Consider the following 16,347-nt stretch of genomic DNA (forward strand, 5'->3'; position numbering starts at 1 on the left):
CAAAAAAATAATTCAATCAATAATGGGGTCGTTTCCAAAATTTCAAAGGTATTATTTTCTGAAAGAGCATGCTTAAAAACATAGGATCTGACCATTTTTTAAATAATTTATTTAAGTTTAATATTTTTAAAAAAAACTTAAATCGGTGTGCTTTTATTGTTTACACTTCTGCCGCGTGACATCACAAATGATGAAATGATATTCAATGCTGCCTTTCACAGAACAAAATATTTAATTCGCATCTTTACTCACATGTATTGGCAATGATATGGTAGATAGCAAGTGTAGCGTGCAATTTCAGTTCACTTCTTGATTATCATAACGTGGAAACGAGGAAGAAAGATGCGCCAAATTGCATCTTTTGTGATGTCCTAAAGACCACGCTTTTTTTGAAAAATCGGACATTTTAAAAAATTAATTTAAAAAAAACTGTTAGGAAAATCAAAGTACTTTTTGGGTTCATGTTTTTTTTTTCTCATTCTATCCATTTCAATGACAAAAAGTAGTACTTTTGACTAAAGGAAACCACCCCATTGAAAATCGCAAAATGTTTTAAATTCTGAAACATTGCTGTAACCAGTGATGGAACAATTTATAGTTATGCAAACAAGGATTCTTTTTTGAGATTGCAATTATATTCCACTGTGAAATTCTTCTAGTTATTTCCATTAGAATGAGAGAAATTTCACACTAAATGTACTCTTATTCAATTCATAAACAGTACTTACAAATATATTTCTTGAAAAAGTTTTTATGAACACATTTAATTACTGACTAACAAGTTAAAATTTGTAAGAGTAACGCTGATAATTGAATAAGTTCAAATGATTTTTAGTTGTCAATATAATTTACCATGACTCCATTTTTGAAAATAAATCAATGACAAATGTTCATCATTTAATGCTCAAATAGCTACTACGATTTTTTGTTTGAGAGGTATTTATTAAATGCAGCTACAAGTTCACTTATTGAGATAAACCTAAGTTAAAAGAGATCCAATATATGAAATTTACAAATCAGTGCTTTCAAAGACAACTGACAGCACACAAAAACAAACTAAATTGCAGACTAAACTACAATGGAGGTGAAGTAATATTTATTCTTTATCTAGAGTTTTTAAATAATGAAGAAATAATTGCTTGGAATGATATAAATTAGTTTTAAAACTTGGCTAGAACTTTTAAAGTCAAATCAAGTTAAGATGAATATGAACTCTTTCCATAATTTTTTTAATTAGCAAACTCAAAAAACACTTTCTACTAAATATAAACTTATTTCAAGTAAAACAGAACACCAAAATAATTCATGAACCTCTATAAGAAATGGTTTTGGTATTTATTAAAATTTCAAGTGCATAGCATTTTAATGCACTTAGATATTTAATTCAAACATGTACATATATTTGCACAGATGTAAAATACACTATAAATTTAGTATAAAAATATTACATTTCATGTAAATATTTAAACCTTTGCTTTGATTCCATTTTAATTTCAGTTTCTTCTTTGGTTTTTCATACAGTTCAAAAGAATATTTTTATCCTAAAAAGATGGTCATTGTTAGAGATTCGAATGACTGCATATGAAAAGCTTAAAAATTCAACTCATTTGCATAAAACATTGTTTTTCCTATTGAAAAAAAAATCTTAAAAACACGATTTTCTATTAGAAAATAAATACTTCTTTTTTCAGTACACATTACCAAAGGGTAGACTTATGATAGGCAATTAGACTAGTAACAAAACAGTTAAGCAACAAGTAACAAGGCAACAAGACAAGCTTGGTAATTCAGTATTCAAAGTCGTTCAATTATTGAAGAAATAGCAAATTTGATTTACATAACCAGGGTTAATGCATAACAAAAGCTTAAACATTACATTTAGCAATTTAAATTAAAAGAGAAATCTGTTTACAAGACCAAAAACAATGAGACAATACTGAGTCATGCCAGACGAAAAATGATACATGCATCAGAGAATAGCACAAATGAAAGCTACACATGACCAAAAAAATAGCAGTTCATATACAATAGGGGAGAAAAGCAATTGGACTATAAATATAGCAAAAAATTAAACATTTCAATAATAAGATTCCAAAATTTCAAAATCAGAACATTTGGAACTTGTAAATAACCACATCTAATGACAAAATTAAGCTCCTTTCACCAGTTTGACAAAACTAAATTACTTTCCTCAAATTGAGATTCATTGATTTGTAATTACAGTACACTTTTGATTATTCAGGGAATTGGGTAGCACTGGTACCGTATAACGAAAATCATGGATAACCTGAATAAGGTTTAAAATGAGGAAAAAGGAGATAAAAATTATCTTCTGCAAAAAAACAAAAATTGTACTGTACATAAAATGTGATAAAACGAAAATAGGTGCAGCATTAAAAATTATTGCTAGTATATGCAATGGCTTTAAAAGATCAATAACACTAACATACATTTAAACTGAAGCTTAAACAATAAGAGCATATGTAAAAAATTCACATAAAACCTGAAAAAGGATTGCTTATTATTGCAAACGGATTACAAACATACGTGAGTAAAGCCTGCAAACAAATGAACTGCAACAGATCAAACTAGGTTACACCGAAAAGCCATGGGAGAGAAGGAGAATTTGTTCAAGATTAGTCTGGTCACTTGTTTGTGCGCGCATAAGTAGTGTAGACTTTAGCAAGTAGTGTAGATTTTAGAAAGCAAGGTAGATCTAAAAGTCAGTAAACAGTATAGATCTGAAGCAGTTTGTAGTTACCATCAAAAATTCAGATTTCAACATGTCAGATTTTGGTGAACTTTAAAGGTTTGATGTCATTGAAAGGGAGAAGGAAGGAAGAAATAGGGAATGTCTAAAATAGATTTTGCAGAAATTAAGTTGGAATATGAACATTTACCTACTTTCAGTTAATTGTCGTTTTCTTTTTTTTAAGTGTGAAAGGTCAAAAAAAATCCAACCATGGAAAATCAAGAGTTTACTATATAAGTACCCTTTTTAACGGAAACCTTTAAAGTACCTTTTTTAAACTGGAAAAAGTTATTGTTAAATCAAGGATATCGTTAAATTGAGGAGCGTAGACATTCACTGCAGACAAATCTGGACCAGTGAAATGTATCACTAAATTGAGAAAATTTTTAAATCCGGTGTTGTTAAATCCTGGATATGCTGTTATAAACAGGATGATTTCGACTTTCTCTTTATACATGTATAAAGCATGCAAGTATGATTTTAATCTTAGGTTTTGCAACTATTTTTCAAACATTCATTGCTTTTAAAAATTACGAATTTAATCTAAAGCACTTGAAAGGGCAGGGGCATTAAAAATTTATGTAAAATATTTTCATTTCAAACAGTAAAAGTAATCATTATAACCAGGGGCGCTCACCTAAGAGAAGGAAGGGGGGTCATGGCACAGATTGCAGCATTAAAATTTTTAGAGGGGGGAGTGTTTTGAGAGGTATTTTTAACTTTTTGAGGGGCTCTTACTTTTGGGGGGAAGGATTTTGCAACATTTATGGGAGTGTGCCCTTGCTCTTGGGGGGGGGGGTACCCCTGTTATAACAATTATTCACACAGAAAACTATGAGAACAAATAAATATGTAAAAAAGCATCCTATCAGTCGCGTCAGATTTGATAAAGGTAAGGATATAGTAGTTTCAGAAACTTATAATGCCTAGCCATTAATGTGTAATGAATAACTATCTACTTGTGACAAAGAAAAGCAGCGTTTCCAATCTTAAACTAATAAACTGCTTTTGAAATTGATTCTTCCTGCTGAGTCAAAATTTAAGAAGTTTAAACACTATTATTTAGAACTTCTGAGTGGGTGGACATTCTGATAGCCAGATCAGTTTGATACTGGGCTTGTGATCAAAAAGCCGCAAGTTCAATATTAGTCGGTCAAAGACTCTCTGAGTCTCTAATGTATTTACATGTAAGTAAGCATGATTTTCGCCATTTCAAAAAAAATACACTGGATATATATTCTCTTTGCATCCCCCATCCCCACCTGGTATCGTTCCAAATGTTGTGTTTGGTTGAGTTATCCACGTTTCACTGTATATATGCATATGTATAACTTTAAAACATTTTGTAACATAAAAACATACATAAAAATATTAACTTTGATATATATATATATAAATGCAAAAGTCAAAATAATAAAGTCATTTCTGGAAGAAACGCCACTGTATTTAATTGTTCAAAAGTTTAATTTTCGGAAGTATGGCCTTTCCGTTGATGCAGTGCTCGTGATTATGTCATCACTGTGAATTTAGTCTAGCTCTTTTAACTACACAATAAAGAAATAAATACTGACGCATATAATTTTGCATTGTGATGTTAATTAAGAGCTTTAATTACAGTAAAAGGTACACTTCAAACAATGCAGGAAATGTCAAATTCCTTAATTGCGAATTTTACATACAGTTGATTGTGAGTACATTTGAGTTTATTCTAACGAAAAAAAGTGTTGTAACGAAGCAAAAAATGAAAACCCTGTGTTTTATTTGTGTTAGTTTAAAATAGAAACAACAGTTAACAGAAATAGTGTTTGCAAAAACAAGACCTCTACAAAAATAGAGATTGCAAAAATGATTTTTTCTCATACAGAAATATGAATATTGCATGTCCTGGATTATAACCATATTTAGAAATTTTTTATTTTTTTCACATTTATTTTTAGTTTATTTTTAAGAAAAGGGATAAAAAACATTCTAGCTTTTTCTAAAAATTTGAGGGCTGATTAAAATGCGGGTTGCCAGTTTTTTTTTTTTTTTTTCCAAATTTTTGCTTTAAAAAAGAGGGATCAAACCATACATGAGTGTGCACAGTGAATTCTATTTATGCTTCTTTTTTAAACAGGCTCAATATTTAGGGTGTTCATGTGGTCAATTGCACCCCCCCCCCTGACATAAAAAAAATTATCATTTCACATATAAGTGAGCATGGCTTTTGTTCTTTTCCAGTAAAATTTGCATTGATTCATTAAACACCCTTTGCACTGCTCTGGAAAAACTCAAAATGACGGGCTTGCTTTCAATGTTTCTTTTTTAATGTGCATTTAGTCCCCTGATGCACCATGGTTGAGTTAATCATCTTTTAAATCACAGCATTTACAGCAATGCAGCATTTTTGAGCATTTAATTACTTTTTTCTTTTGTAACACATTTTTTCTGGGGATGCAGCGATTACTTCGATGTGGCGTTTTTACCAGAAATACCTGAAATTGATTTTCACGTAACAGGTTCATGCAGTAATGAAATCATTTCTCTGGGACACATGTGCGAAGATCAGAAGAGGCCGCACCTGGGTAACCGATTCCTACATAATGGCCGATGTGCTCTTCAGCAGTCAGGCACTTCACTAAGATATCAGCAAGGTCATACTTGGATATCATCCTCCCAACGGCTTCCTCATTTTTCATAACATAGTTTCCTTTTGCTGGCTCATCTGATGATATAAAAATGTAACTTATTACTAAATGTACTTTAAGATTTGACTAAACACAAATTGCATTTCAAAAAGAGCTGATTATGTCAAAAGAAAGGCAACTAATGCATATAATCTAGAGCTGTATTTGAGAGGAATGCCATTCCCAGAAATATTTGGTTTTCTATTGTAAAAGTAGTGCAAATATACTTTAAATTGGTTTCAAACCACCAAGGAAAAATCTGCCTCTTAAACTAATGCTAGCTAAGCAATCTAAGCTCTGACTTTTTTTTTCTTTTGCCTAACAAAGATTTGTCTACCATAATTTGGGACAATCCTCAAAAATTGGGACGGATGGCCACGATAGACTCCCGTCTTTCAATTCAGTTCCATTTTAACTTTAATGAAATAATAACATGAGAAAAAACGACAACTTATTAAGTCAATTATTCTTTCTTTAATCAAGTGAATGTAAACACTATCACTACACATCAACACTATCACTTTTTGATTGATTGTTATTTTTGAACATAAAAGTGGATTAGTAAAGCTACTTTACTTTTAGAAGTAATTGGGCAGTTGTTCCCCTCGACCATACAAGCTGCCTACGAGTGTTAGAATTTTTTTTTACTCATTGAGCTTTGTGCCTGAGCAAGACTTGGCACTTTATTTTTCTCCGAAAGACAATGCTAGAGCCGGGCAAAGGTGAAGACTTGAAACCATTTGCAATTTATTTATATATGAAAAAATACAAAGAAATAGCTCCACTCTGATTAAAAATTTACAATTCTACAAAAACATCTTGCACTATACCTGAAATGTGTGGAGGTAGCACAGCTACCCATTCCCGATCACTTGCTTTCAAAGCATCCAACATTCGTTCATGATCTTCAGTGAGAGGAACATATGGCTTTGGTACTTTTTCACGTGGCCAAAACAAGAATGCTATAAAAATAATAAAGCAGTAAAATTTTAAAAATAAACTAGGCAGTTTCAAAAACAACATACTGATCCAATAGTATATGCAGAGAATGCTAGATTATTGACAACTGCAAGCAGCAAATTTTGATTGAACTTAACAACTATTCTACAAGAGAGAAGTTTTTAAGATTAACATACCGCTAAATTATGAACTGAAAAAGATTTAGTTATGGAATTTTTTGAAGTAATTTTTCAAAATTATTAATTTTTTTTTTAAAGACAAAATGCTTATAAAAACCAATTTCCTGAAAAACTTCATCTCTAACTTTTTTTAAAACCTTTCTTTACTTTTTTTTTCATGCACGGAAAAAAAGAAAGAGCCTGAATTTGTCTTAACTATTTCTTCAACTTGACAAACAAGTTTACTAATCCAAATTAGCGGAACAGATTTTCGCAAACAACAATAAATTAAGGATTTTACTCATTTTGATGGCTTTAATTTCAATGTACCACAATTTTATAACCTCAGATACTAATCATGATTATCCTAGTGAAGAGATGATTTGCAACAAACATTGATCAACTTATTGATTCTAACTCTGAGGGAAACTTCAAAAAATGTAATTTCGCATCACATTTTTAATTAGAAAACTGCTACTTCAAAGATCGTTACAAAATATAATTCAAAAAGAAAGAGAGGGATGTATACAGTGGCTCCCAAAAGTGTTCATACACTTTGAAATTTTTTAGCAAAACCAAAATAACGCGAAACTGAATACGAATATGAAGTCCAATTTTTTTTCACATCATTGCTATGTCATTCTAAATGAAACCCTGTATTCTTTTAAAAATATTGACGGATCTTCTTCTTGAAATGGGTCAAAAAGCGAAGAGACAGAGAAATCATATGCCACAAAAGTCATCGTAAACTCAAATATTTTCGAATAAATTCATGATTAAAATTATCATATGTCGTTTTTTTACAATTTTTGCATTGTGTTGACCCTTAAATGTCATTTGGCTTTAATTTTTTGTTTATTTATTCCTTAATAATGTGCTTATTACTTTAAAATGGCTGGTATTCGTAAAAAAAAACCACAAACACCATTCGAAATTTGAATTTTTCCCTCACAGTAGTGGTAAATTGGTTTGAAATGTCTCTAAATTAGTTAATTTATTCCATTCTATATTGAAGTGCTTGATAAAATGCTTTAAAGAAAAGAATCGGACCGAAAACTATGTAAGAAAAGGTCAACCGGCAAAGTTGATAACGCCTGATCGGAGATTTAGTTAAAAAATTTAGGAAAAAGACACATTTGAGTGCTGTATTTTACAAGTTTCTGCTGTGTTAAATGAAACTTTTTACATTTAATTTTCACCTAAAATTGTTCGCCAAGTTCTCTGATTAGCTGGATTAAATGGGACCTCTTTCCGCAGAAGTTTTCTTGGAATTGTGAAAAACAGAAAGCTTACGCTTTTCGTCACAAAATCAATGATAAAAATGCTCAAAACGTTTTGAAATTACGTCTTACTTACAGATAAAAATGAATTCAACATTTTTGGTTAAAGTTTTGCACAATTGTAAATAAAATAAAATAATTAAGAACTTAATCTTAAGAACTTAGTTGAACTAGTTAATCAGGACGGTGAAAGCATTCTTGTGTGAGGGTGCATATCAGCACCAGGACTTGGTAGTTTGGAATTTTTTGCTGAAATAATGAATCATGCTGTTCATTTAAATATTTTAAAAACCAATTTTAAACTATTAGCCAAAAATTTGGTTATTGGAAGCAACTTTGTTTTTTATCCAGACAACGATAAGAAGCACACGGTTTTCAACGTTTGCGTCTAGTGCCCCAAAAATGGTTGTAAAGTTTAGAAAATACCCCTTCAATCTCCAGATTGTAACTCAATGTAACATATTTAGAGGTATCTGGAGGCTAGATTACAAAAATACGGCTTTGAAACGAAAACAGTGCTAGTAACAATAAGATTCAAAGTGTGGTTGAACACTTACTCAGAAATTACGCAAAAAAAAGAAAGAAAAAAGAATGAAATCTATTCCCAGACGTTTAAAAGGAGGCATTGATACTGCATTTTATTCTACTAAATAATAACTTAATAAAAAGTTAGATTGTTCAATAATATATAGACATTTTTTAAAGTGTACAAAGACTTTTGTGAGATAAAATTCCCGGCACTTTTTGGCTTTTGATTTTTTAAAAATTAAGTTGTAATATTTTTTTTTAAAAATTTATGTTGTTTTGTTGAAAATTGATCATAGATCTTATAATTAAATACCTATTCCGAAATATTAATTCTAACCAATGGATAGGGCCCTATTTCATTGAAAGTCGTAGGTGTACGAACACTTTTGGGAGCCACTGTATATATTTTTTTTAACAAATTAAACTTGTTAAACGTCTCTTAACCCTTGAGGTCCATTTTTTAAAAAAATTCAAGCATTTTAATCCAACAAGATTATAAAATTAAAATCATACAAATTAAATTAATTTTATTTTGAACAGATCCTTGTGATGATTGGCAATAGTCTTTTTTCTCTCTATAACAATTTAAAAGAAAAAAATACTTACATGAAATACAGCATGAAATTCTTTTCACACCATGAACTTTCATAGCTTCCAAAATATTCTTTACACCATCTGACATGACAGTAGTAGGGCCTAGAAATTTAAGTTTATATGTTTTATCCAAGTCACAAAGCATGCACAAAATACAATAAAAACCAGCAACAAAAGATACCAAATAATGTTTAAAAAATATAAACAGGTATACTTAAATCGTTCCTTGTTCCCAGTACAACTATGACAGCATCTTGATTAGCAACAGCACTTAAAACACCGTCTTTGTTGAGTACATCACCTTGTACAACATTATTGGGTACAACATCTTCCAATTTTGACTTGTCTCGAACAAAAGCTGTCACCTCATAACCTAAGTTTGAAAAACGTTTAAAAAAATGTGGACTACACATTGGAATAAGTAATTTCAGATAATTTCGTTGTTTAAAAATTATAGACACAATTACATTATTGAATTGCTTATTAATAGAATAAAAGAGTTATTTCATTTTATGAATGTTGAAAAACCAACAAATAATTAATTTTAAAAAGTTCTGTCGGATTAGTTTTTAAGGGAACATATTGTAATGATATATACAAAAATAGAAACATCTCCATAATATTTTTAAACAAATGGTACGCTAACCACATTTATATGTGAACATAATATTTTGGCATTTTAGGACAGAAAATTAAATATTATTCGATGTATAATCATGAATATATTTGTGTATAATAACAGGAATATTTTAGCAACCAATAACTGAAATTACCTACCAAAAATACTCAAAAATTTGGTAAAAATCTTAAATAACTCTCAGAATTATTTTATGGAAAAAAAAAGTTATTGGAAGGATGCCCATTAGAAAAGCTCCTTACAATAATTGACTGCATCATCTCAAAAAGGAAAATCAAATCTTCAAAAACTCTTTACACATTCTTTTCATTGAAGGAATTTTGTTTATCAAATAAAATTACTATCACATACTAGCTTGCAATCAAAAACTCTGACGATGTGTCAAAATATGTGTAGGGGGAGGTGGGGTAAGTTGCACCGGTCTCAATTATTTTAACTGTACTTTTTATTACTGTTAATATTTTTCATTTTAATTCATAACCAAAAAATAGCACCTATAGTCCTACAAATCCTATAGTGAAATCACATAGGACAGTTATATTGAAAAAATTTTATTCCAGAAAGTGTTATTTCAGTAGTCCTGAGTAATTTTCAGCTAACTATTACTTTATTCTTTTTTAATGGATTTCATCAAGATTGTGGGGGGAAAATTGAACTCCTTTGTTAAAGTAAGTTCTTTTACGTTAGGGCGGTAACTTACTGAATATAAGTTCTTTTAGTTCAATATAATTGGCAATTTTTTCATTTTTTTGTCAAAAACAAAAAAAAATATGACACTACTTTTTCAGACCAAGAAGGGGGGGTTGGTTGGTCTACTCTTTGTGGGGCACGTTGGACCCAACCAACTTACAACACATAATTTAAAAACTTTTTTTTGCTCTTAAGACTTGATTATAATAATATTATTCTATGATTTTTTTAAAACACAATTGTGTACTAGTGGTGAATGCTGATTGCTGTTTTTAAATAAAGATGATTTATCAAAAAATCAATTTAATATGTTATAATGATTTTTAAACTTAATATTTTTCACTTTACACATAGCAGAGAATAAGGTAGTTACAAAGTTTAATAGTATTTATCACTAAAATTATAACAAATGTTGTTTGAGTTATGCGGTCCAACGTGCCGCATCAGGCGTATCAACGTACCCCACCTGTGGGGCACGTTGGTCAACTTTATGAAGTTCCATTAAAAAATTAGTATAAAAAAAGTTTATCAATTCAACACTTCCAAAAAAATCTGTGGGGTTGAGAAGTGTTTTTTTAGTGAAACTTATTGCAGAAAATCGAACTAATCATTAAATTTCTTGATGAGATAAGAAATGATAAGTAAAAAAGCAGACCCACGTGCCCCACCTCCCCTTATTTAATGAACATAATGCACAAAAATTGAAAATATTAATGCTGTAACAGAAATAGTGTAAAACAGCTACAGAAAGTATGCAAACATTCCTGTTGTTTGCAGTGCTCAGCCATTGGGGTACCAACCTTATTTTTGGTACAGTGGAAAATAAGTATTAAAGCAATAGGTTTTTTTTTTTTTTTTTTGAGATATTCAAGGACAAAAATCATGATGAAATAACCTTGAAAATTAAATTTGTGATTAGAAAGCTGCATGATATATCAATAGAATGCTATATTCCTTAGCTTTACCATGGGTTATGAACTTTTATTCTCTACTACAATAAAGAAAAATGTTACATTCTTTGAAAGTATACACTTTTCATTTTTTCGCTTATTTTTTTTTTACAGGTTTATATCTTGAACAATTTTCAAAATAAAAATCTGAAATTACTTTTCTTGTCATATGCCTTCTCCATGCCAAATTTTAACTTCAGAGTGATCGAGCGGGGCACACAATCACCCCAATCTAATCCAAACACCTGTGTTGCAGGGTAAATATTTTTCTGTAGTATATATCAACCTTTCAGTATCCTCCTATCTGACAGTCCCCTAGGTAGGCGAAGTGCTATTTTTACTTTTATTTTCTTTCTGCGCTTGAAGCAATTATTTCTAGGAATTCAAATGGGAATGGGGTACCTTACTCTGCCCATGTGACTGTAACTGCTTCTAAATTTTTCATTTTAAGCAGCGTAGTTTTTCATTCCCTAGTTCTCTTTTTGTATTCATATTGCTTTGTGATCTGAATAATGGCCTGCAAACGCCAACTTAAAGATTATAAAAAGATAGAAAATGATGATTCATAGAAAATTTTAGATAAAGCTGATTGGGGTGATAGAGTTACCCCTCACGATCGCTTTCGTCACTGTTTGGTGCCCGATCTCTCTCGGGTTAATGAAATCAGAAATGGAATTGTGAGGCCAAGAACAGTGGCGGATTGGTTGATAAAATCGGCCCTGGCATTAGGAGATGCAGCGGCCCCATAGCTCTTATAGATATTAAACTTTACCTAACGATTGGGATATCACTTAAATATGAGGAAATTATTATTAACAACTAAATATTTTTCATTTAAACAAAATTTAATAGATAGGAACACTTCTGTACTTTAATGGTGAACAAATTGATACAGTATTAGCTAAACCTTATTTTGGATGGAAATTGTGATTGTAATTGTCCATTTAAGTATTTTTATAATGCCCGGAACTTGATTGAATATTTCCGTAATGATAAAACTGCTTGGCTAGTATGTCCTTTTCTTCTGTCATAACAAGTAGCTTAATTGCCCTGTTATATGAAACTGATCTAGCAATGTTCATGGGTGAAAGACTAGGGCCGGCTTAGAACTTGATGGGTCCCTCGACACAAACATACATTACTGGGCTTTGTCATAAACATTCCCTTTTTTATACTGCCATACACTGGCAACCACCAGACTCAATGCGAGGTCAAAATCCTGGTGGAAGGAGTCGGGTACCAGTTTGGCAGCCCCCAATTTCTTTTTCAAATCACATGTATCAATACAAAGAGAGAGAGAGTGTACTTAGCTTTCTGGCTTATGGGAGTCATTAAAGTATTAGCAATATAAACGTAATGCAAAGATTAACATTGAGTCTGAATAAGGGGGTTTGGGGGGCCTCTCCCCACTGAAAATTTTCGAAATTGTAGGCTTAAAAAATCAATTGCAGACAATATTTGGTGATGTTAGGGGAGCGCAGGTTCAGGGTTTCTCCTTCTGCAATTTTTCGGAAGTGGAAACCCAAAAACAGAATTTTAAATTATCTTCAAGTATATGGTATGAAGAGCGGTTCTATGGGCTGTCATCTGAAATTTTTAAAAAAATATAAGCTCTGAAAACACAGTTTTAGAAGATCTTTGGTGATTTTAAGTCGAGATAGATTCCGAGGCCATCCACCAGAAAATGTTCAAATATGTCATGAATCATGTGTCAAAGGCTTTTAAGACATCAATGAAGTCTTAAAAACCTTTTTTGGTAAAGACTAGGGCACCAACAGTTACTCAAAAGTTAAGATCCAAAAAAGAAATTTTTGCTGACCTTCAGTGATGTTAGGAAAAGGAGTTTTCAGGAGGCTCACCCCAGAATATTTTCGAAATTGAAGCACTTAAAACAAGATTTAAAACGTTCTTCATTGATGATGCCGAGAGAGAGGAGGGGATGGGGGTACTTCCCCAGAAAATTTTCGATACTGTTAATTTAAAAACACAGTTTTAGATTATGTTTGGGATTGTTAAAAAAAATGGGAGAGGTTAGAGTACTTTCATCCAGCAAATTTTTGAAACTGGAATTCCATGTTATGGCGGGAGTTGATTCGGCTGTCCTCTTATGAAGTTATTCAAAAAAGAAACCCAAAAATTTGAATTTTACATGAACTTCGATGTAATTAGGGAGGGGAGGTTCTGGGGACCACCTGAATTCTTTCGACATTGGTTTTTATCAACTTATTTTCTTTTTAAACTGAGGGGGCCTGAAACTGTGAGTTTGTATAGCATACAGAATACTTTATGTTTCGTCAAAAATGTTCGAAACTCACATTTTGGAAGCCTTTGGCCTTTGATTTGAAAATCTTTATAATGTAGAGTCTTTCATGTTCCTCAATGGTATTTTAGGATTGGATTTTTTAAAACAATTTTACGGAAAAAAATATTTTGTCACTTTTATTCCAATTGTTATAAACAGGGTCGCCGAAAGCAAAAGTGGATCCAGGAAAAAATGACATAGGTCAATTTTTTCACAAGCTCCCTTCTACATCTTTCACCATTAGGTTATTTTACCTTCTGCACAAGTTCAATTCCGAGCCGGGCCCCTATTCTCCAACTGAGTCAACATGACCTGACTAACAGGGCCCGACTAACTAAAAGCGAGGCCCTAGGCCCACATTAATTTGGAGGCCCCCTGAAGACTATGCAGTGTTTGATTTACATTTTTAAAGCACAAATGCATTTTTGGAAGCCTCTTTGTCTAATCACAAAACTATGTATAAATCACTTATGTGCATTAAGGAATCCCCTTTGGGCTCCCTCATAATTGTGACCAAGTAAATTCGTTACTGGCAGAATGATTAAAAATTCCCCTTTCAAGAAGGTTTTTTTCCAATTAATAAGTCATAATCTTTCATTTTTTAAAAAATACATGTATTTTTCATATTGTCGCAATGCTATGTATAATTCTTTAAAAAATGTGGGGCCCCTTACGAAAATGGGACCCCAGGTCTAGGCCTAGTCAACCTGTGTGGTAATCAGGCCCTGGGCAGCGCCATTTCAGAAATGTCCCACCCTCCACCTCTTGGTGACGACCCTCCCTCCCTCCACCCACAAGCTTTAGCTCATGCGTAAAGAAGAGCCGAGGCTGTGTTTTGCGTTATTCTAAACACATGCATGTAAAATTTACATTTTGTTGTTAGTAGACAGGGCCTAAAGACTTCGCTGTTAGTCGATCGGCCCAAAGCATGACCAGCCCACAGGGCAAATGCCCGGTTGCCTGCTGGCTGTATCCGCCACTGGTCAAGAAGATGATCAACTTACTAAGAATTACTCATTACTGAGTTTTTTCACAGCTTAATTTTACATAGTCATGAATTTTTGAACTAATCCTGTTTTAAATATGATTTTTCTAACCAAGGCTTTGAAATAGAAGCTCTTAGTGATAAGTTATAGAGAAATTAATGCTATCTTAGAACCATTTGAAGTATTGAGCGTTAATTTGCAAGTTTATTGTTCTTTTTAGCTCTCCAAATTCAATAAACTGACCGTAAAAGCGAAAACATTTTAAAATTTAAATAGCTATTCAAGGTACCATTAAAAAAACTCTGAAGCAATCCATTCAAAATGGAAATATTTTTCTCATTCCATTGTGAACGAAATCAAAGAGACATTTTCAAAATTTGAAAGTTAAAAACTATCACTGTTAACTCATCACTTTGTCAAAACGTTTCAAAAGATAAAAGCATTTAAAATCAATTGTAATTGACACTATGATTAAAATAAAACACCCATTACCAGCATTCAGTGCAGCTTTAGTGGTAGCTAAGCCGGTGCTGCCGGAAGCTCCAAAAATCAGAACTTTTTTTATGTCAGGCATTTTATTTTTTTTTTAAATCATATAAGCTATATAACAAAGTGATCTCTGGCTTCAGATTCAAGTAAACAACGTACTTCGTTTATTTCATGCAATTGCATGACAATGACAATAATGACGAAATTGCACTACAAAGTTACAGTTACAATATCTTTTTTTTTTACACACTTCTGCCCACAAAAAGAGAAAAAAAAATCGTAATACTATTTACTTATTTACGTCTTTTTTTTAAAATACAAATCTTTGAGTACAAAATTGGGTTTTCTGATAATTCGATTCGTTTAACTATTTGACTGACCCAGCACCAGTCGGACTCTACTCAACTCCATACTGACTCCGCGTTATGGAGTTATGCATTTCCATACGTATTTTTACGTTCGGTTAGGGACCGAAAGATTCTGAAAGCGTCAGGGTGAAATAGTGCAATATCTTCGCTTTTCTACTTGATTTTCTTATCGTTCATGCTGCCATCTAGCGAACAGATGTATGACTATTAATCAATATTAATTATAAAATAAGGTTGCAAAGCCCTCTTAATGAAGGTTGTCTTCTTCTTTTTTTCCCGTATTCATTTATTCTTCATAATTAGCCAAAATATAAATATTTGAAGAATTAAAAAGGTTACATTTAGCGTTTATGGTGGAAAAAAATGAAAAATAGACTTTTTCATTTACATACATAATTATTTACTTTAGTGCAATCTTATAAAGAAAAGAGAATAAGAATGTATTATTTTTGGTTACACTTGGTGTAAATGGGTGAATAAATAAATTTTCAAATTTAGTAATATATAAACATGATAAAATTCAAATTGCCTATAATTGTTAGTAATAATAAAATTATTCAAAGAGACAGGAATAAAGTAGCATTATTAAACGTTTTTTCGTTTGGGTTATTCTGAATAAATACATTGCGAATTTGCATGAAATAGACGTAGGATATGTAAGAGCTACGATTCATAAAAAGAATAATTTAAAATTGGACTACGACAAACATTGGACGTTCTTGGGAATTGGCATTATTGCATTTGGAGGATGTAAAATTAATCCTCTGAACAAAAAAAATAATGCAACCTCAACTGATGAAAGTACTCAATAAACTTCGGTAAAAAATATTTTGGAAATGAATAAAAAAATTTTTTGATGGAATTATTTTCTTCCTATTCATTTACTTTTTACAATTAGTATTCATTATTAATTAATGCCAGGTGAAAAATAACTATGTACAATAGAATAAAAGTTATTAAACTAGTTTGTTGATAATCATATCTTTA

At 31.4% G+C, this 16,347-nt stretch overlaps 1 protein-coding gene across 1 annotated transcript; it reads right to left on the minus strand.

Moving 5' to 3' along the window:
* Positions 1-1,321: 1,321 nt before the first annotated feature.
* LOC129229318 (flavin reductase (NADPH)-like) lies at positions 1,322-15,187 on the minus strand. The gene is made up of 6 exons (XM_054863603.1): positions 14,996-15,187; positions 9,153-9,311; positions 8,951-9,040; positions 6,249-6,380; positions 5,313-5,456; positions 1,322-1,541 (listed from the first exon to the last, which is right to left on the minus strand). Exons 1-6 carry the CDS (start codon positions 15,075-15,077, stop codon positions 1,537-1,539), a joined length of 612 nt encoding a protein of 203 aa, XP_054719578.1. The 5' UTR covers positions 15,078-15,187; the 3' UTR covers positions 1,322-1,536.
* Between the last annotated feature and the right edge of the window lie 1,160 nt (positions 15,188-16,347).

This window comes from Uloborus diversus, chromosome 9 (genome assembly GCF_026930045.1).
Source record: "Uloborus diversus isolate 005 chromosome 9, Udiv.v.3.1, whole genome shotgun sequence".
NCBI classification, from domain to species: domain Eukaryota; kingdom Metazoa; phylum Arthropoda; class Arachnida; order Araneae; family Uloboridae; genus Uloborus; species Uloborus diversus.